Raw genomic sequence first — 21,979 nt, forward strand, 5'->3', positions numbered from 1 at the left:
CAGCACGGATACAATGGGCCAAATGGTCTCTGTCAATGTTGAAAGTCTTTCTATGTCTCCATGAGACAACAAAATTAGACCAAACAGGTGTATCAGTAGCAAATCATGCAAAGCAAATCTGTGTAACCTGCTGACTCACTTGACTCTTAAGATCAATAACTTGGAAGGCGAAACTGTGGCATACTTAAATAGAAAAAATATTTCCATGTATAATTAGTAGGCATTTTTTACTGCTTTGTATGAAATGGTGCTTGTTAATTTGATCAAAAATACTTTTGAAACATCATCCCCAATTTCATCTCAGGAACTCTGTATGTACATACCGCTTCCCTGTTGGATGCTGGACGGAATATCTCTGCATCTGATGTGTCCCATGAGGAGTCTCCTTCTCCTGTCAACAACATACATATCTTCAGAAGTAGGAAACATACTGGTCTCTTTGAGTAAACCACTAGTTAACACATTTCTCTGGGAAATGTTCTGCCTCATAAGTGGGGCATTCAACCGAATGAAGCACCGTGCCAACGAATTGAAAAGTTGTCAGTACATCAGACACCAGTAATTTATGAGATTAATTTGATTCATATTGTAAATATGGGCGGCACCATGGCACAGTTGTTAGCCTCACAGCACCAGGGACGTGCTGGCTAGGTGCATCAGCCATGCTAAATTCTCCCTCAGGTGTACCCGAATAGGCACTGGAGCGTGGCAGCTGGGGGATTTTCACAGTAACTTCATTGCATATTTAACATCAGAAGGGAATCTGGGACTAGGGGACACAGTTTCAAAATAAGGGTGCCTCCCAGTTAAAATGGCAAAAAGAAGGAATTTATTCTCTCAGAAGCTATTTTGTCTTTGGAATTCTCTTCCCCAGCAATGATGGGTCATGGAATTCAAGGTTGAGAAGGGCAGATTTTTGACTGACAAGGAAATCAAGGGTTAAGGTGGGCAGGCCAAAAAATAGAGCCAATCAGATCAGCCATGATCTTATTGAATGGCAGATCTAGCTCAATGGGCCAAATGGCCTACTCCCACTTCTATTTTTATACCTGCATGCAAACATATGAATTAGGAGCAGGAGTAGGCCATTTGGCCTCTCAAGCCTGCTCCGCCATTCAATAATATCACGGCTAATCAGATTGTGTTCTCAACTCCGCATTCCGCTTACCCCCAAAACCTTTTGACTCCCTTGTTAGTCAAGAATCTATTTACCTCTACCTTAAAAATATTCATTGATCCTGTCGTCACTGCGGGAAGGGAGTTCCAAAGATTCTTATGTTCTGATTAGTGCGATTATATTACCTGCTCACCAAATGTATTTCCTTTATTTCACAATGCTTTTTGATAGCAATGACCTTTTAAATGCCAGCCAGAGGGAAACATGAGAAGAGCTAAGGTTAATCTTAGGTCAGATTCTGGTGGGCATGAATCTACAGTGCAAAATTGCTGTGATTTGCTACCAGTTTAGGCTCAATTAGCGATCTCAAGCAGGGAGCTTACATGTACAATCAGGGTTTATTCATCAGAGGATTTAGGTTGTCTGAGGATTTAATTTGAGCACCGTTCTGGCAAAGTAGAGGGAATGTTACTCAACATCTGGTACATGTCATACCTGATCTGAAGTTACTCGACACTGACTCAATATGTTAAAAGTTGGACAAATGACAAATGCATACCACAATAAGCACAAAATGGACCAAATGTTTATGAAAAACGTGTCTATATATTATATGTCTATGTAAGTAGAAACGTGAAGATGTAGAATTACCTCTGCAAACTTGGCAACAAGAATCAGGAACCATTATTGGAAATGGACAGGTCAGCTTTGGGCATGTCCTCAAACCACAGTACACATTTCCTTCCTTCACGTCAAAGGATAAAAAGAAACCATTAACATTAAGGCCACAGAAGCATTCCTGTTATGAATAATATTTCCAACACAAACACTTTATAACACTGCCTCACTGTCATCAGCACTAGCGAACATCATCATATCTACTACTTCTTTAAAAGTAGGGGAGGCGATGGCCTCATAGCTAGACTATTAAGCCAGAAACTCAGCTAATGTTCTGGGGCCCTGGGTTCGAATCCCGTCACAGCAGATGGTGGAATTTGAATTCAATTTTTAAAAAATATCTGGAATTAAGAATCTACTGATGACCACGAAACCACTGTCAATTGTCAGAAAACTCATCTGGTTCACTAATGTCATTAAGGGAAGGAAATCTACCTTCCTTACCTGGTCTGGCCTCCATGTGACTTCAGAGCCACATGCGGTTGACTCTCAACTAGAGATGGGCAATAAATGCTGGCCAGCCAGCGACATCCATTGTCAGCCAGTTGGATTTCATTATTTAAATAGAATTGTTTTTGTTGCATCTGCAAAAGCACCGAATTACGATTTTCCCAGAAAATGGAACAGAATCATAGCACACGATCCACATGAGAGAAATAAAATACAGCATTTGATTTATTGGGTCGAACTATTAATGTACAATATTGCAGAGCCTGATCCTCCAACCTCCAATGAACACCCATGTAATAAAGACAAAATGTTCCTCCTTCCTTTACTATACAACAGTGGCCCTATACAACAAGCCACCCTTGGAGATGGTTGGATTTGATATGATACATAGTATTTGCCAGCACTGAAGGATGCTATGATTATATTTACACTACAAAATCATTCAATAAGACAATATTGTTAAATAATATTGGAATCTAATGTAGCTTTTTCTTCCTCCCCAAAATTAGCCATATGATGGATTTCAGTCTTTGGTTTGGCTAAAGAAAATCCAAGGTACCAAACTTTCATTATTGGGGAAAGTGGCATGGTGGCACAGTGGCATTGCTGCCTCACAGTGCCAGGGACCAGGATTCAATTCCTGGCTCGGGTCACTGTGTGAAGTTTGCACATTCTCCCTATGTTTGCGTGGGTTTCCTCCCAAGTGCTCCGGTTTCCTCCCACAGTCCAGAGATGTGCAGGTTAGGTGGATTGACCATGCTAAATTGCTCCTTGGTGTCAGGGGGACTAGCTAGGGTAAATGCATGGGGTTATGTGATAGGGCCTGGGTAGGATTGTGGTTGGTGCAGACTCAATGGGCCGAATGGCCTCCTTCTGCACTGTAGGGTTCTATGATTTTATGAAAGAGGTAGGCACCTAATCACATAATCTGATGGAGATGTTAAAACCAATTGATATTCTAGAATCAGTATTCCACAATGGGGATTAATTGGTAATACTATATATCTGAATCTTTGATTTTATGTTCTTCAGAAGTAAAATATATATATATAAACTGAATATTTAGTGGTGATTTTTGAAATATTGGAATGTTTAATATACCATGCAATGTGTTGGCTAGTGCAGCAACTTCCTAATACTTTGCCATAGAAATTAATGTTTGCAAACAGTTTACTTGGCACTTATTCTTAAATCAAATTATGTTTTAAAGTATTTGTTTTAGTATTCTGTGAGTTGTACTTTGCCACATTAAATACTCAACATAGTGATTTATAAACTGTTAAAGAGTTGTATATCTAGAAATGGTAATCAATCATCATTGTTTATCAGCACTTGAATTGGAAAGTAATTGCAAAGTATTTACAACACAGGAACAGGTTATTCGGCCCAACAGATCTGGTGTTTATGCTTCATGCGAGCCTCCTCCAAGCTCTCTGCTTTATTGTTCAAAAAAATTATTTGGAAGGTTTCGGTCATTCTTTTTAGTTCACCCCTTCTCAAACATCATAAATAACAAAAAAGCAAAAATTCCTTGATGGACTCATAGAATCCCCACAGTGCAGAAAGAGACCATTTGGCCCATCGTGCCTGCACTGACAACAATCCCACCCAGGCCCTATCCCCACAACCCCATGTATTTACCCTGCTAATCCCCCTGACATGAATGGACAATTTAGCATTGCCAATCAACATAACCGGCACATCTTTGGCATGTGGGAGGAAACTGGAGCACCCAGAGAAAACCCACACAGGCATGGGGAGAACGTGCAAGCTCCACACAGTCCCCTAATGTTGGAATTGAACCCGGGTCCCTGGTGCTGTGAAGCAGCAGTGCTAACCACTGTGCCACCGTGCCATCCTCATGGATAAAGTATTAAACCATACAACCCCAAAAGGGTCTAGATTTGATTCTGTTCTCTGTTAACTGAGCTGATCTCTGCTCTGGAATGAACAGTTCAGGTCCGACATTGGTCTTAATATTCCTGAAACTATGGAATGGAAATTAATTCAGCTAGGGGTCCTATTCATAATCAGATTCTAGTGATCCTCGACCCTGGGGCAGGAGATCAGTTGGGGAGGGGAGGGGGTGGTGGAAAGCAGATATTTCCTGAACTTGTTTATTGACATTGGCATAAAAAGTTACTAAGCTGACAAAAAAAGAGAAAAATTGAAACTATGTTTTTTTTAAATTTTTAACATCAACTGTTTTTTTTCCACCTAAAAATGTGTAATTGGTGAGTCTTATTTCCGGTGTTAGTTGTCCACTGGGGAAACTAACTTTAACCAGAAAATAACCAATAAGGTCTCCTGATGAACTAGAGCTAATTTAGCTGCCGATTTACTCTGGCAGGGAATTCTTTTCAATGTGGATGTTGTTGCAATTGTTGTTTCTATCGGGTTTGAGAGTCATAGACGTTTACAGCATGGAAACAGGCCCTTCGGCCCAACTTGTCCATGCTGCCCCTTTTTCTTTTAAAGAATCAGCTAGTCCCAGTTGCCTGCGTTTGGCCAATTTCCCTCTATACCCATCTTACCCATGTAACTATCTAAACGCTTTTTAAAAGACAAAATTGTACCCGCCTCTACTACTACTCTGGCAGCTTGTTCCAGACACTCATCACCTTCTGTGTGGAAAAAATTGCCCCTCTGGACCCTTTTGTATCTCTCCCCCCTCACCTTAAACCTATACCCTCTAGTTTTAGACTCCCCTATCTTTGGGAAAAGATGTTAACTATTTAGCTGATCTATGCCCCTCATTATTTTATAGACCTCTATAAGACCACCCCTAAGTCTCCTACGCTCCAGAGAGAAATGTCCCAGTCTACCCAGCCTCTCCTCATATCTCAACCATTAAGTCCCGGTAGCTTCCTAGTAAATCTTTTCTGCACTCTTTCTAGTTTAATAATATCCCTTCTATAATAGGGTGACCAGAACTGTACACAGTATTCCAAGTGTGGCCTTACCAATTTCAACAAGACGTCCTGTATTCACTCCTGAGAGTGTAGATTCCATTGTGTGAAGTCAAATACTTTTGGGTCTTGAAGTTAAAATGAGTGCAAAGAAGGCCAGGAGTAACTAATAAATGGTTCTAAATATGATGATCAGTGCAGTCTGCACATGCAAATCATGCACAACGCTTTGAAATTTCAACGAGAGGTGATTTTCTGTTTCTAAATGCAATGGAAGTTGAGCTTGTTCACAACAGGAAATATTTTGTTTCTATTGCCAGATATCCATAAATCATTCTCTCAAAAATCTAAAAATGGCATGTTAGTGAATTGAGCTGTCCAAATCAGTCGCTTAGTCAATTTTTCCACAACTTTGCACTTTCTGGAGCTAGACAAATATCCTGGGTCCTTTCTCTGTTGGTTAACTAACCATTAAGATACTGAAGAGGCACAAAACATTATTACCGGCAGGGCCTGATTGGCCATGTTATTGCAGGTAGGCCGAACAAAACCTATAGAATGAACTCACCCACGCAAAAAAAACCCTGAATTAATTAGCAATTGCATTCCCTCCTGTTAAAATAAACAAAGTTTCATCAGTTAGATCACCGACTTCGAAAAGGGTAAAAATGACTCAGATGAAGGCAGGATAAGGGTTGGCATGAAGCTCCATTTTATGAAATAAATGGCTCACACGTCAGTGACCTGATTCAAGTCTTCAACAGGAAAAGAAAGATTAAAGATAAACTATTTCCACTGATTGGAGATTATAGAACTAGGAGGGACATAGTTCAAAAATTAGGGCCCGGCCATTCAGGAGAGATGTTAGGAAGCACTTCTACACACATAGGACAGTAGAGTTTGGAACTCTCGTCCATATATGGCTGTTGATGCTAGATCAGTTGCTATCTTTAAATCTAAGATAGACAAATTTCTGTTAAGCAACGGTATTAAGGGATATGGGCCAAAGGTGTGTATATGGAGTTAGGCCACAGATCAGCCATGATCTCATTAAATGGTGGAACATGCTTGATGGGCTGAATGGCCTCCTCTTGTTCCTAAGCAAGCTTAAGCCTGTATCCAGTAAGAGTCAGTGATTTCAAGAAAAAATGAAGGGAGGGACCAAAAAAAACTAGGTCTGCATGGCTGGAGAATGTTCACCGGAATTCTACCGTCCCACCTGCCACGGGAATCGGAGCGGGCGAGGAGCAGACAATTGGAAGGTCCGTTAACCACGGGCAGGATTTTCTGGTCTCGGGTTGAGCGAGGCTGTAAACTCCCTTCTGTTATCTGTAATCCACCTTTTACAGATCCCAACACATTACATAGCTATTGTTTCAAATATGTTGAATTACATTTGGATGCATGAGAAATTCTGCATCTCTCTGGATAAGTGTCAGCCAGAATGAAAACCCTTTTGTCACTTCTTGAACAATATTGTAAACACTGGTCTCAAACAAATGGGACCTCGGCCTTTCAATTGCCTGAAAGATTATTGTTTGCCTTGCACATGAATATGTATTATTGTAATGAAACCCTCCACATGTTGAAAGAGTAATACTTTTGTGCAGAAAGTGGACTTTCAATTTTGTGTTCTTAAGCAGTATTTGACCTCAGGCTGTAGGTGGAGTCTCTGCAGAGGACATTCTCAGTAGTGTATGAAAACAGCACTTGGAGCCAATTTGAACATCACTCTGTTCCAATCTTTTGTTTTTCTTAAGAGTAAGCTTTGATTTAAAAAATATCCTTTGCCTCAAACTTATTATTTTAAATATTTGTGCTATCAACTGTACCTGAGGTCACATTACTGCAAAAATAGCATGCCTGTAGCAAAATGTTGGAAAACTGTGAGGTCACTCAATATTGTGTTCGACTCAGTGGCACTACTGCCTCACAGCACCAGGGATCCGGGTTCAATTCCCGGCTCGGGTCACTGTCTGTGTGGAGTCTGCACGTTCTCCCCATGTCTGCATGGGTTTCCCCCGGGTGCTCAGGTTTCCTCCCACAGTCTGAAAGACGTACTGGTTAGGTCAATTGGCCAGTTAAAATTCTCCCTCAGTGTACCCAAACAGGCACTGGAGTGTGGCGACTAGGGGATTTTCACAGTAACTTCATTGCACTGTTAATATAAATAATTTTTAAAAAATAGGTGGCACAGTGGTTAGCACTGCTGCCTCACAGCACCAGGAACCCGGGTTCGATTCCCAGCTTGGGTCACTGTCTGTGCAGAATCTGCATGTTCTCCCAGTGTCTGCGTGGGTTTCCTCCGGGTGCTCCGGTTTCCTCCCACAATCTGAAAGACGTGCTGGTTAGGCGCATTGGCCATGTTAAATTCTCCCTCAGTGTACCTGAACAGGCGCTGGAGTGTGGTGATTAGGGGATTTTCACAGTAACTTCATTGTAGTGTTAATGTATGCCTACTTGTGACACTAATAAATAAACTTTAAAACTTTAGACTTCTTTATAATCAAGACTCATCAAGTTCTTTTAGATTGCTGTTGCTTGCCCGGGTGTAAACAAGAGTTAATTTATGCTCTTTTTTTTCGCTGCAAAAATAAACATAAAGCGAAAACTCTGTGCGAGGTCCGCCCTAATAGCTTGGCTCACATGAAATGTTTCTATTAATTTGGCACTGTCAATTTGGCATTACCGATGCTCCAGCAAGTGAAAAACAATCTCGCAAATAAATTTCCACAAGCTAACGTGTGTTTTGGCACCTCTTTGCAGGAGTTGTACTGGGACCCGAACATTCACCATGTAAAAGCTGCGAGGCATTGCTCAGGCTGGGAGTCTAACATGTCCATTCAGCAGTTTCTATCAGGCTTTTATTCGGATTTTTAAAAAATCATCTGGGCCCCCACACTCCATTATTTCAAACTATATAAAGCTCCAGAGACATGAATACTCAAGGCTCAGATGCTCGATTTTCATTATAATTTTGACTAACAAAACCAGGCATTATTTAAAAGAGCAGCAGTCAAATTATTGTGTGATGTACAGGCCTTAATTACAAACCAATCTCAACTACTGCGAGCTGGATAAAGGGAAATCATCGTTCTGCATTTTGCCATTCTTACGTAGCGTTCTTTAAGGTGCGGGCCAGCAACTCATCAAGGTGTCTCCATGAACACTTTACAAATCCATGACCCCTCCAAACACTTGCCATCTTGACTCGGAAATATATCACTTTCCATCACTGTCGCTGGATCAAAATTCTGGAACTCCCTCCCTTGCTGCAGTGTGGGTGCAACTACACCACATGGACTAAGAACATAAGAAATAGGAGCAGGAGTAGGCCATCTAGCCCCTCGAGCCTGCCCCGCCATTCAATAAGATCATGGCTGATCTGACGTGGATCAGTACCACTTACCCGCCTGATCCCCATAACCCTTAATTCCCTTACTGATCAGGAATCCATCCATCCACGCTTTAAACATATTCAGCGAGGTAGCCTCCACCACCTCAGTGGGCAGAGAATTCCAGAGATTCACCACCCTCTGGGAGAAGAAGTTCCTCCTCAACTCTGTCTTAAACCGACCCCCCTTTATTTTGAGGCTGTGTCCTCTAGTTTTAACTTCCTTACTAAGTGGAAAGAACCTCTCCGCCTCCACCCTATCCAGCCCCCGCATTATCTTATAAGTCTCCATAAGATCCCCCCTCATCCTTCTAAACTCCAACGAGTACAAACCCAATCTCCTCAGCCTCTCCTCATAATCCAAACCCCTCATCTCCGGTATCAACCTGGTGAACCTTCTCTGCACTCCCTCCAATGCCAATATATCCTTCCTCATATAAGGGGACCAATACTGCACACAGTATTCCAGCTGCGGCCTCACCAATGCCCTGTACAGGTGCATCAAGACATCCCTGCTTTTATATTCTATCCCCCTCGCGATATAGGCCAACATCCCATTTGCCTTCTTGATCACCTGTTGTACCTGCAGACTGGGCTTTTGCGTCTCATGCACAAGGACCCCCAGGTCCCTTTGCACGGTAGCATGTTTTAATTTGTTTCCATTGAGATAGTCATCCCATTTGTTATTATTTCCTCCAAAGTGTATAACCTCGCATTTATCAACGTTATACTCCATTTGCCATATCCTCGCCCACTCACTCAGCCTGTCCAAATCTCTCTGCAGATCTTCTCCGTCCTCCACACGATTCACTTTTCCACTTATCTTTGTGTCGTCTGCAAACTTCGTTACCCTACACTCCGTCCCCTCCTCCAGATCATCTATATAAATGGTAAATAGTTGCGGCCCGAGTACCGATCCCTGCGGCACGCCACTAGTTACCTTCCTCCAACCGGAAAAACACCCATTTATTCCGACTCTTTGCTTCCTGTCGGATAGCCAGTCCCCAATCCACTTTAACACACTACCCCCAACTCCGTGTGCCCTAATCTTCTTCAGCAGCCTTTTATGGGGCACCTTATCAAACGCCTTTTGGAAATCCAAAAACACCGCATCCACCGGTTCTCCTCCATCAACCGCCCTAGTCACATCTTCATTAAAATCCAACATGTTCGTCAAGCACGACTTTCCCCTCATGAATCCATGCTGCGTCTGATTGATCGAACCATTTCTATCCAGATGCCCTGCTATCTCCTCTTTAATAATGGATTCCAGCATTTTCCCTACTACAGACGTTAAGCTGACCGGCCTATAGTTACCCGCCTTTTGTCTCCTTCCTTTTTTAAACAGCGGCGTAACATTAGCCGTTTTCCAATCAACCGGCACTACCCCAGAATGCAACGAGTTTTGATAAATAATCACTAACGCATCCACTATTACCTCTGACATTTCTTTCAATACCCTGGGATGCATTCCATCCGGACCCGGGGACTTGTCCACCTTCAGTCCCATTAGTCTACCCAGCACTGCCTCTCTGGTAACATTAATTGTATTAAGTATTTCTCCTGCTGCCAACCCTCTATCGTTAATATTTGGCAAACTATTTGTGACTGCAGCAGTTCAAGAAGGGGCTTATCGCCACCTTCTCAAAAATAATTGGTGATAGGCAATAAATGCTGGCTTAATCAGTGAGGCCCACACCACATGAAAATATAAATTAAAAAAACATCTGCAAGTTCCTCTCCAAGTCGGTCACCATACTGACTTGGAACGATGTCATTCCTTCACCATCCCAGGGTTAAAACCCTGGAACTCCCTCTCTAACAGCACTGTGGGCGTTCCTACACTACATGGACTGGAGCGGTTCCATGAAGAGACTCACCACCGCCTTCTCAATTAAGCCAAAACACGGCGGCACAGTGTTTAGCACAGCTGCCAGGGTCCCAGGTTCAATTCCGGCCTCGGGTCACTGTCTATGTGGAATTTGCACGTTCTCCCCATGTCTGCGTGGGTTTCCTCCGGGTGCTCCGGTTTCCTCCCACGGTCCAAAGATGTGCAGGTTAAGTGGATTGACCATGCTAAGTTGCATCTAGTGTCAGGAGGATTAGCAGAGTAAATATATGGGACTAGGGGTTAGAGCTTGGGAGGGATTGTTGTTGGTGCAAGCTTGATGGGCCGAATGGCCTCCTTCTGCATTGTAGGGATTCTATGAGGCAGCTCACTCATATCCCATGAGTGACTTATAAAAGCCCAGGTGTATAAAAAGTTTACAGACTGCTTGAGATTGTGTTAAAACATTGGCAAAGAGTTCTCCAGCCAAGATGGAAGGTTTCGTCTTGAATACATTTTGTGGTGAAGCTTGGCAGAATGGACACCTACCGAACAGCTACACTGTGCACATTGGTTAGGGTGCCGGGACAGGAATAGCCCCTCAGCCACGAACATCTCTCCATGCTGATAGCTGGTGCCATTATATTCACAGGATTTCCCGATGATTTTAGCAGCTGCCGGAATATGATGCTCTTCTGTATTGGAGAGAGGAGGAAATGACATTAAAAATGGCACACATTTCCACATCGAGTCACTTACAAAGCACAGCAATGAATGCTCATGTAATCTAATGTGTTCAGATATGTAAATACACCTGCACGTATGGGAGGTGATGGTCTAGTGGTATTATCGCTAAACTATTAATCCAGAAACTCAGCTAATGTTCTGAGGATCTGGGTTCGAATTCCGCCACAGCAGATGGTGGAATTTGAATTCAATAAAAAATATCTTGAATTCAGAATCTATGGATGACTGTGAAACCGTTGTTGATTGTTAGAAAAACCCATCTGGTTCATTAATGTCCTTCAGGGAAGGAAATCTGTCATCCTTACCTGGTCTGACCATCATGTGACTCTAGAGTCACAGCAATGTGGTTGACTCTCAATTGCCCTCAGGCAATTAGGAATGGGCAATAAATGCTGGCCAGCCAGCCACATTACATCAGTGATGTGTGTGCTAAAGAGAGAAAGAACGTGCATTTATATAGTGCCTTTCACATCTTTAGTCCTCCCAGAGCGATTTACAGCCAATGAAGTACATTTGAGGTCTAATCAATACATGAGAGATATAGTTTGCAGCAATAGCCACACTGCAAAATATGTTATACTTACAACTCCCTAAATGCAATGACCACATGTTTGGCATGTCCCTCCCCAACGTATACATATTTGATTATTCCACCTCTGTTTTGTTGGCCAATTATTATCCTTTGGACTGGGATAAACCTGGGAATCGATGTTGAATATATTGCTGCTATTTGTAAGCAAAAGTTTTACTCACAAATCGTTCAAAGAGGTCGCCCTGCGTGTGTGTGCACTGGGGAGAATTTGCTGCAGTTTGCAGGTGTTGCAATGCTCCCACAATCTTAGACAAGAGGTCACATTGCAATACATGTGCATGTTTGTTGTCTTCCCTGCTGCACCGGGAGTTTGCGCCCTTGTTAAATCAGTGGAAGTGATGTTTTGTCAAATACCGATTCCTGGAGGGACTGAGCCTCAATATGTTTCTAATCAAGCCAGTTATGAGAATCCAAGGTGATTGATGTGTGACGTATAGTCAGCTAGAATCAGTGCCAAATGTCTACACACTGACGCCAAGATACAGCCCTCGACAGCAACTGAATAGAGAGGTCAGGAATAGTACATTTAAACACATCCCATCTCAAAAGGGCAGCATATTGGTTAGCACGGCTGCCTCACAGCGCCAGGGACCCTGCTCGATTCCCGGCTCGGGTCACTGTCTGTGCGGAGTCTGCACGTTCTCCCCGTGTCTGCGTGGGTTTCCTCCGGGTGCTCCGGTTTCCTCCCACAGTCTGAAAGTCGTGCTGGTTAGGTGCATTGGCCGTGCTAAATTCTACCTCAGAGTATCCGAATGGGTGCTGGAATGTGGCGACTAGGGGATTTTCACAGTAACTTCATTGCAGTGTTAATGTAACCCTACTTGTGACACTGATAAAATAAACTTTAAAACTTTAAAAAGAGGAGAGAGCTGTAAAATCAACATTTATTCCACTTAATTCGCTTTAAGGCTGTTTTACTGGCTTTGTAGCCGAATTTAAACAGGGTTTGAGTAAACAGCATGTGTTACTCTGAATGCAATTGCCACGTTACTTTTTTATGTGTTACACAAATGATAAATTGTTCAGATTCACAGGAGGAGACAGTGCATTAGGAAGCCATTCAGCCCATCATGTGTGCACTCTGATAAAACTCCCATTCCCCTTTCTTTTAAGTATGGTCAATGTATCTGCTTCTCCTATCAAATGAGACAGTACATTCCGGATCATACCAACTCACTAGGGTAAAAAGTAAATTTCCACCGTCCCTCTGAATCTTCCCCTATGCCCTTAAACCTGTGTCCTTTGGTCACTGACCATTCTGCCACGGGTAACAGTTTGTCTATCAAATCTGTTCAAGGGGTTTTGAAAACCCTGTATCATAGCTCCTCTTAATCTTCTGTACTCAAAGGAGAATAGCATCTCCAGTCTTCCAAGTAGCTGAGATCCCTGGTTTCTGATAACGTTCTAATAAATCTCCTCTATGCCCAGAATTGAACACAAAATCAATGTATTGGCACAAGTTCCATAGTTTTGTACTCTACGCTGCTATTAATAAAGCCAAGAATCCCCTTACGTTTTTAAACAGCTGACCTGGCTACCTTCAAACAATTGTGTACATAAACACCCAGGTCCCTCTGTTGCTGCATTCCCTTTACATACCAAACATTTATTCGAACACACGAATTAGGAGCAGGAGTAGGCCATCCGTCCCATCGAGCCTGCTGCACCATTCAATAAGATTATGGCTGATCTGATTGTAACCTCAACCCCACATTCCTGCCTATCCCCAATCATCTTTCACCTCCTTGTTAATCAGGGATCTATCTAGCTCGCAAGATTCTATTTCAAGAACTCTCTTTTGAAGAAGAGAGTTCCAGATTCTCATGGCCCTGTGTGAGAAAAAAAACCTCCTCCTTTCTTAAATGAGCAACCCTTTATTTTCAAACAGTGATTCTTGGTTCAAGACTCTCTGACAAGAGGAAACATCCTCTACACTGCCACGCTGTCAAGACCTGTCAGCATCTTATATGTTTCATTCAAGTCACCTTTGATCCTTTTAAACTCCAGCGGATATGAACCTAGCCAATCCAATCCTTTCCTCATAAGACAATCTACCCATTCCTGGTATTAAAACCATAGAATAGAACCATAGAATACCTACAGTGCAGAAAGAGGCCATTCGGCCCATCAAGTTTGCACCAACACTCCAAAGAGCATCCGATCCAGGCCTCTCCTCAGCCCTTGCTGTAATTGCTGTACCTGTTTTTGTGCAATAGGACACCCAGATCCCTCTGCTCTCAGAGTGCTGCAGTCTCTCACCATTTAGATGATAATCTTTTGTATTCTTCCTGCCAAAACGGACAATTTCACATTTACCCACACTCCATTTGCAAGATTTTTGCCCACTCACTTAACCTATTTTTTGTAGCCTCCTTACGTCCACTTCACACTTTACTTTCCTACCTATCTTTGTGTCATCAACAAACTTAGAAACCATAACTTCAGTCCATTCATCCAAGTCATTTATATAAATTGTAAAAAGCTGAAGCCCTGACACTGGCGGGCATTGTCGTAGGAAGGACGAGAAAATTTGGGATTGTTGTTTTAAGTCAATGGTTGTCCAGATTTTCCTGTCTTACCCGCGACAATAGCCCCTGCTGTCGGGGGCCAGAAAATCCCACCCAACATTCCTGAGGTTTGTGTCATCTGCAGACTTTGAAGCTGTGCCCAGTATTTCCAGTCCAGGTCATTGATATATATCAAAAGAGCAGTGTTCCTAACACCAGCCTCTGGGGAACACCACTGTCTGCTTTCCACACTCCCGAAAACAACTTTCTCTGATGTCCCTTCACCAATTTTGTAAATACATTCCACTGTCCCTTTAATTCCATAGGCTCTCATTTTGCATAAAATTGATCTTATGTAGCATTAAGTGGTACTTTATCAAACACTTTTATGGAAATCTATAAACACATCAACTACGTTACCCTCATCAACCCTTTCTTCATTAAAGACTTTAATCAAATTTGCCAAAAATGATTTGCCTTTAACAAATCTGTGCTGACATTTATTAATGTGCTCATAATTTTTGAAATATCATTTAATTTTTTTGTGAAATTACCCCACTGACTAACAGTTTCACACCAGCAACATTAGTCTGTAATTGCTGGACCCCGATTATTCATCATCTATATAAATGACATAGATGACTATGTAGGGGTAGGACTAGTACGTTTGTGGATGATAGAAAGATTGGCCGGGTGGTTAACAGTGAGGTGGAGTCTCTTGGGCTACAAGAAGGCATAGACAGAGTGGTCAAATTGGCAGATAAGTGGCAGATGGAATTTAACCCTGAAAAGTGTGAGGTGATACACTTTGGAAGGAGTAATTTAACAAGGAAGTACTCAATGAATTGTAAGACACCAGAAAGTTCTGTGGAACAAAAAGACCTTGGTATGTTTGTCCACAGATCTTTGAAGGTAGAAGGGCATGTTAGTCGGATGGTGAAAAAGGCATATGGGACACTTGCCTTTATCAATTGAGGCATAGATTACAAAAGCAGGGAAGTTATGTTAGAGTTGTATAGAACTTTGGCGAGGACACAGCTTGAGTACTGTGTGCAGTTCTGATCGCCACTGGAGGGGGTGCAGAGGAGATTCACCAGGATGCTGCCTGGGATGGAAAATTTAAGTGATGAAGAGAGGTTGGGTAGGCTTGGGTTGTTTGCATTGGAGCAGAGAAGACTGAGGGGCGACCTGATCGAGGTGTACAAGAGTATGAGGGCCATGGACAGAGTGGATAGGGAGCAGCTGTTCCCCTTAATTGAAGGGTCAATCACGAGGGAACATAGGTTCAAGGTGCAGGCTTGGAGGTTTACGGGAGATGTTCAGAAAAACATTTTTACTCAGAGGGTGGTGATGGTCTGGAATGTGCTGCCTGGCAGGGTGGTGGAGGTGGGTTGCCTCACATCCTTTAAAAAGCATCTGGATGGGCACTTGGCATGTCATAACATTCAGGGCTATGGGCCAAGGCCTAGCAGATGAGATTAGGTGAGAGTTCAGGTGTTTCCGATGTGTCGGTGTGGATGCAATGGACCAAAGGGCCTCTTCTGCAGTGTATGGGCCCGATTTTACCATTTTGATTCGAAGTGCCGAATCTGGGCGTAATACAGATCCGACCTCGAAATCCGCTTTCCAGCGCGCCCATACGCTTTCAGCCGGCTCCAGTCCGATTCGCGCTGTGGGCGGGGCTTAGCACTGCCGGAACAATCGGAGCTCTGAACTGCGCATGCACAGGCGCTGGGCTGGAGCGCGCGGCTGTGGCGGTCTGTGCCTTCTTTACAGCTAAATGTTTCTGAAAGATTGCTTCCTGCTGTGTATCCTGAGTCCAGCGTACCCAGGCAGAACAATTCAAATAGAACATCAGTAGTTCGCTTTGGAAGGCAGGTCTATGCCAGGCTATATCCTGTTTTGCTGGTTCGACCAGATGGGTCCACTATCAATATCCGATACAAGGAGCCTAAAAAAATTATTATGATGCCAGTCGATGTTTCCCTTCTGCCAGAAGCTGAAAGAAAGCAAGAATGCACAAACGTGTTCCCAAAAGAGCTTGAATGAAAGAGGAGCAATTTGAAGATTAATTTAAAGTTGACAATTATAGCAAGTTCTGGAAGAAAAAGTAGTCTTCAAAATGTTGGATTTTAGAAACAACCATCACTGGACTGCTCGACTGGTGTTGACATCAGTGGAACTTTGACAAATGCACATATTATTGTGATGTCATTAATAAGTTGTGTTTTTTATTTATGATCTAATCCATTTATTTTGTTAGAATGTGCTTCTACAGGAAGGATACAGGGAATGAAAAAACAGATTCCTGTTTTTATTTCTACTATTACATGGCTTAAATGCAAGGAGAAAATGCTTTGAATGTTAATTAGACAATACCCATTCACATTAATTCTGTGCCTCCTGTTCCTGACTATATTTGTGTGGATTTGACTTGCATATATGTAGTTGTTTGTGTGATGTATCATTGAAACCAGTTGCAGGAAAAAAAAAGAAGAAAGCGGAGAGAGCAGCTCTCTGACACAGATCATCCTCTGGGCGGTGGGAGGATGAGGAGGGGGGTGGCTCAGATGTATCTCTGGTTGGGGGGGGGAGGAGGAGGGGGACGGGTTGGATCATCCTCTCGGGGGTGGGAGGAGGGAGGCAGGTCGGATGGATCTCTGAGGGGGGGAGGAGGGAGGCGGGTCGGATGGATCTCTGGGGGGGGGGGCAGGGGGGTCCGCTGCCACTCTGCGGGCGATTGGTGGGGAGGGAGGGGTCAGGGGTGTCTGCTGCCACTCTGCGGGTGATCCCTCCTCCCCACCAGGGGAACGAATCCCCACTCCGGGAGAGAACATTTTCCCATATCTTGAATCAACAATAACCGGCATCCTGTGCTTTGATGCTGAAATCAGCACCAGAATTGCCGAGGTCACAGCTGTCATGTCAAAGTTGAGACATCGCGTGTGGACTAACAGTCAACTAACTGAAAATACAAAGCTCTATGTGTCGCAGAACTGTGTTCCCAGCAGCCTTTTTTACAACAGCAATGTATGGACAACTTATGCAAGCCAAGAAAATTGGCTGAACAGCTTCCATCTCCACTGCTTTGACAGGGCGACATGATGGCACAGTGGTTAGCACTGCTGCCTCACAGCACCAGGGACCTGGGTTCAATTCCCGTCTTAGGTCACTGTCTGTGCAGAGTCTGCAGGTTCTCCCCGTGTCTGTGTGGGTTTCCTCCGGGTGCTCCAGTTTCCTCCCACAGTCCAATGATGTGTGGTTTAGGTGGATTGGCCATGCTAACTTGCGTCTTAGTATCATGGGGACTAGCTAGGGTAAATGCAAGGGGTTATGGGGATAGGGCCTGGATAGGATTGTGGTTGGTGCAGATGCAATGGGCTGACTGGCCTCCTTCTGGACTGTAGGAATTCTATGAATCTAAATATTGGGTATCCTCTGGCAGTGCAGAATGCTGAATATGGGAGTATGCCAGCGTGCCGGGATCCCCAGCATGTTCGTTCTCTTGAGTCAGCAGCAACTTAACTGGCTGAGTGATGTGAGCTGAATGGATGAGAGACCCATCCCCAAGGACTTTATGGCGAGCTTGCTATGAACACAAGATCAACCGATCACCCATGTCTGCAGCACAAGGATGGCTGCAGGCAAGACTTCAAGCTGGCTGGGGTTGGAGTCAATGCATGGGTTGTCCTTTCTGCTGACAAGAACACCTGGAGACAAGCAGTCATGAAGGGCACGGAAGATGCAGAGGACAAAAGAAGCAACCAGATGGCAGAAAGTGAGAGCAAAATCACCAGTCGCTTTTGTGCCAACATTATTCAGCTGTGCCAGCTGTGGAAGAGACTGGCACTCACAAAGTGGCCTCACCAGCCACAGCAGACATATATCCAGGGCAGAGTCCATTGTCTCCCAATTCAAATGGATGCCATTACATTATATATCCCTCTTTCTTTTTTTGAACTAGAGTGTAATATTTGCAATCATGCCAATTATAGAAGAATCACAACAGTGCAGAGGGAGGCCACTCAGTCTATCGAGCCTGCGCCAACAACAATCCCACCAGGTCCCATCCCCTTAATCATGCCAGTCCTGCTGACAATTTAGCATGGCCAATCCACCTAACCTATACATCTTTGGACTGTGGGAGGAAACCAGAACACCCGGAGGAAACCCACGCAGACACAGGGAGAATGTGCAACCTCCACACAGACCGTGACCCAAGCCGGGAGTCAAATCCAGGTCCCTGGAGCTGTGAGGCAGCAGTACTAATCACTGTGCCACTTTGCCACCCCATGTCTACTCCTCCCATGTCTAAGAATTATTGGAAGATTGTGGCTCAAATCTTCACCATTTTGACCTTTACTCTTTCAGAAACCAAGATGCCAGAGTGGATGACCTTTCTATTTTGATTGCTACCAAACTTTTAAGTTCCAGCTCTTTGATATTTAATCCTATCCAATATCAATAGCACCTTTCCTTTACTGCTACATTGGCAGCATCCTCTTTGTCACCAAAGATAGAGGCAAAGTTTATTTAGTGCCTCTCAGCCATGCCCTTTGACTCCATAAGAACATTTCTTTTCGTCTCCCAATTGACCTTGCCCTTTGGTTATCATTTTACTCATTATACATTTATAAAAGATGCTTGGATTTCCTGTTATGTTTTCTACTTATCTATCCTTACACTCACTCTTTGCCTTTCTTATAACCCTTTCTCGATCTGCTATATACTTTTTGCTTGGTTCTGTACTTGCTATCTATTTTCCAACAGCCTCACATTTGTCATAGGCTGCTCTTGGTTTCATTTCAAGCTCTATAAACATCTTTAAACATCCATGGAGCTCTTCCTTTGGATATCATTCTTCCCCCACTTTGTAAGCTTATGCCTAGTCTGTACCAGCACTCAAATAAAAACAGAACTATGCTGATGAAGGGTTATCTATGACTTCATAGAGTCATAGAATCTCTATAGTGCAGAAGTAGGCCATTGAGCCTGCACCAACAACAATCCCACCCAAGTCCTATCCCCCTAACCCCACATATTTACCCTACTAATCCCCTGACACTAAGGGACAATTTACCATAGCCAATCAACCTAACCCGCACACCTTTGAACTGTGGGAGGAAACCGGAGCATCCGGAGGAAACCTACGCAGACATGGGGAGAACGTGCAGACTCCGCACGGACAGTGACCCAAGCCAGGAATTGAACCCGGGTCCCTGGCGCTGTGAGGCGGCAGTGCTAACCACTGTGCCACCCAAACAGTAACTGTATTTGAAACAGTAACTGTATTTCTCACTCCACAGATGTTGCCTGACCTACCAAGTACTTCCAGCATTTTCTGTTTTTAATTCCAGATTTGCACCATTTTATTTCTATCTCCTCTTTGAAACTGCTTTACATATGAAAGTTTGATTCTAATCTACCTGGGCCAGATCTCAATTTAATTCAATGCAATTATCCCTTTTCAAGTTAATTATTTTTACACTTGATTGTTCCTTGTTCTTTTTCATAAGTTTTGAAATTCTGATGGTATTGTGAATATTGTTCTCGGATTGAAACATGTTCCATTTGACCCACTTCATTTGCTGTAATTAGATCCAGCGCTGTTTCTTTCCTCATGGGATTGCAAACTCATCAAATGAAGTGGGTCAATAATACTGGTATTAGAGGCAGTCCAGAAAGGGTTCACTAGGTTATTCCCAGGTAAGGAGGGATTTTCTACAGGAGTGGTACTGGATTTAACATGGTTTCCATCTTTAATCCCACCAGTGGGGAGGTGTTAAATCCAGCCGATGAGCTCCTAACCCCCAAAAAATTAGAAGATAAGAAATATGAGTAGGAGAAGATCATGTGGTCTATTGGACCTATTCCATCTTTCAATACAATGATAGCTGATTTTGGAATCAACTTCACTTTCTTGCCCATTCCCCAAAATTCTTAATTCCTTGAAAAACCAAATATCTATCTCAGCCATAAATACATTCAACTGTGGAGTATCCACAATCCTCTAGGGTCGAGAATTCCAAAGCTTCACAATCCTTTGAGTGAAGAAATTTCTCCTCAGTTCTAAATGCTTGTGCCCCTTATCCTGAACCTATAACCGCCTGACTCTATCTTCGACAACATACATTTCCCTCTTCTGAGCTCTCGATTTCTGAAACCTTCTTTACCCTTGCACTATTTGGGCGCAGTCGTACCTGCTGTTCATGCCACGCTCCCGCTACACTGAGGTCAGAGGATTTGGCGGGCAGCCAAATCTGCGTTCACTGCGGCGTGATGGAAAAGTCCCGTCGGCGTGAAAGGTGGTAAGATTCTGGCATTTGTCTTTCTCAGTCTTCTTTACACCTTATTTCTCCTCTTAATTGTTTCCTATTTTATCCATTTCCTGACTAAATTCCACACCCATTGTGGGTACTGGACACTTGTACTGCAACAAATTTGTCCCACAAAGTGAATTGTCCACTTGCAGTTCCCACATGGATGTTTTTCACCCCAAACTCCTCAGCCCCTCAAAGAGGTAGTTTTCTCCTTCAGAGAAATATTCCACCACTCTAAACCCCTTTCACAGAAGCATTGTTCCTCCTAGACTTCCATCCTACTTGCAGCTCCTGCCTGATTCTGAATTAGGGTGAGGATTCCTAATTCATTGCAATACCAAGTATTACAAAATACTGCAGAGTTTAAGTTTTAAGCTTACGTTTATTTATTAGTGTCACAAGTAGGATTACATTAACCCTGCAATGAAGTTACTGTAAAAATCCCCTTTCCCCAAATGGAACTGGCAGTGAGATGACCACTAGGGACTTGAATGAAAGTGACCACCTTGTCAAATCCTTCAAGGCAGCCAATTTGCCACAACGTGGGATGACCATGTACTGATTTATATTCACTGATGACAAATCCTGACTACTTTCAGGATTGTGATAGGAATTGTCTGTAAATTATGGGGAGAAATGTGGCTTAAATTTCCAAATGTGTAGTTGCAGTGGATAAAGCTGAGTGCAAGTACAGTTAATTCATAATGATATCCCATACTGGTTTTATTTAACTTAAATTGAAATTGCTCTATTTACCTAAGACTGAAACTTGGTCAGCCTTTTTTTGTATTCTTGAGAAGTGAGCAACACTGGCAAGGCAACATTTATTGCCCATCCCTAATTCACCAAAGTGGATTAAGAGTCAACATTTGGGGCTAAAGTTGGACATGGGTGGAGACATAAAACAAGTGATTTTGCATCAGTCACCTGTTATGCACTCTTCTTTATATTCATTTCCTTAGACTTCAATAGAACTGAATATCAGGCATGTCATTTAGCCTCTTGGACCCAGCTCATGTCCAGTTTTACCCTGATAGAGTGTGATCAGTCATGTCTAGGCTAAACTAACATGTTCTCTTCCCTGAATTAATTGGCATTTATTTATTTTACTGGTTCAATTTCATATGGTGACACAGTGGTTAACAAGGCTACCTCACAGTACCAGGGGCCCGGGTTCGATTCCCGGCCTGGGTCACCGTCTGTGCAGAGTTTGCACATTCTCCCTGTGTCTGCGTGGGTTTCCTCCAGGTGCTCCGGTTTCCTCCCACAGTCCGAAAGACGTGCTTATTAGATACATTGGCCATGCTAAATTCTCCCTCAGTGTACCAAAACTGATGCCAGAGTGTGGAGGCCAGGGGATTTTCACAGTAACTTCATTGCAGTGTTAATGTAAGCCTACTTGTGACAATAATAAATAAACTTTAAACTTTAAGATGC

General features: G+C 43.2%; 1 protein-coding gene across 6 annotated transcripts in view; it reads right to left on the bottom strand.

Moving 5' to 3' along the window:
• Window positions 1-21,979, bottom strand: part of chrdl2 (chordin-like 2) — a 60,230-nt gene that overhangs the window by 26,237 nt on the left and 12,014 nt on the right. For all 6 annotated transcript variants that reach the window (XM_078211939.1, XM_078211936.1, XM_078211937.1 and 3 more), the window contains 3 exons: window positions 10,926-11,071; window positions 1,769-1,862; window positions 324-391 (listed from right to left, as the gene is read on the bottom strand). In XM_078211939.1, the coding sequence (XP_078068065.1) occupies window positions 324-391; window positions 1,769-1,862; window positions 10,926-11,071 (308 nt within the window). The remainder of the gene's footprint in view (window positions 1-323; window positions 392-1,768; window positions 1,863-10,925; window positions 11,072-21,979) is intronic.

The sequence above is a fragment of the Mustelus asterias genome, chromosome 4 (genome assembly GCF_964213995.1).
Source record: "Mustelus asterias chromosome 4, sMusAst1.hap1.1, whole genome shotgun sequence".
Lineage (NCBI taxonomy): Eukaryota > Metazoa > Chordata > Chondrichthyes > Carcharhiniformes > Triakidae > Mustelus > Mustelus asterias.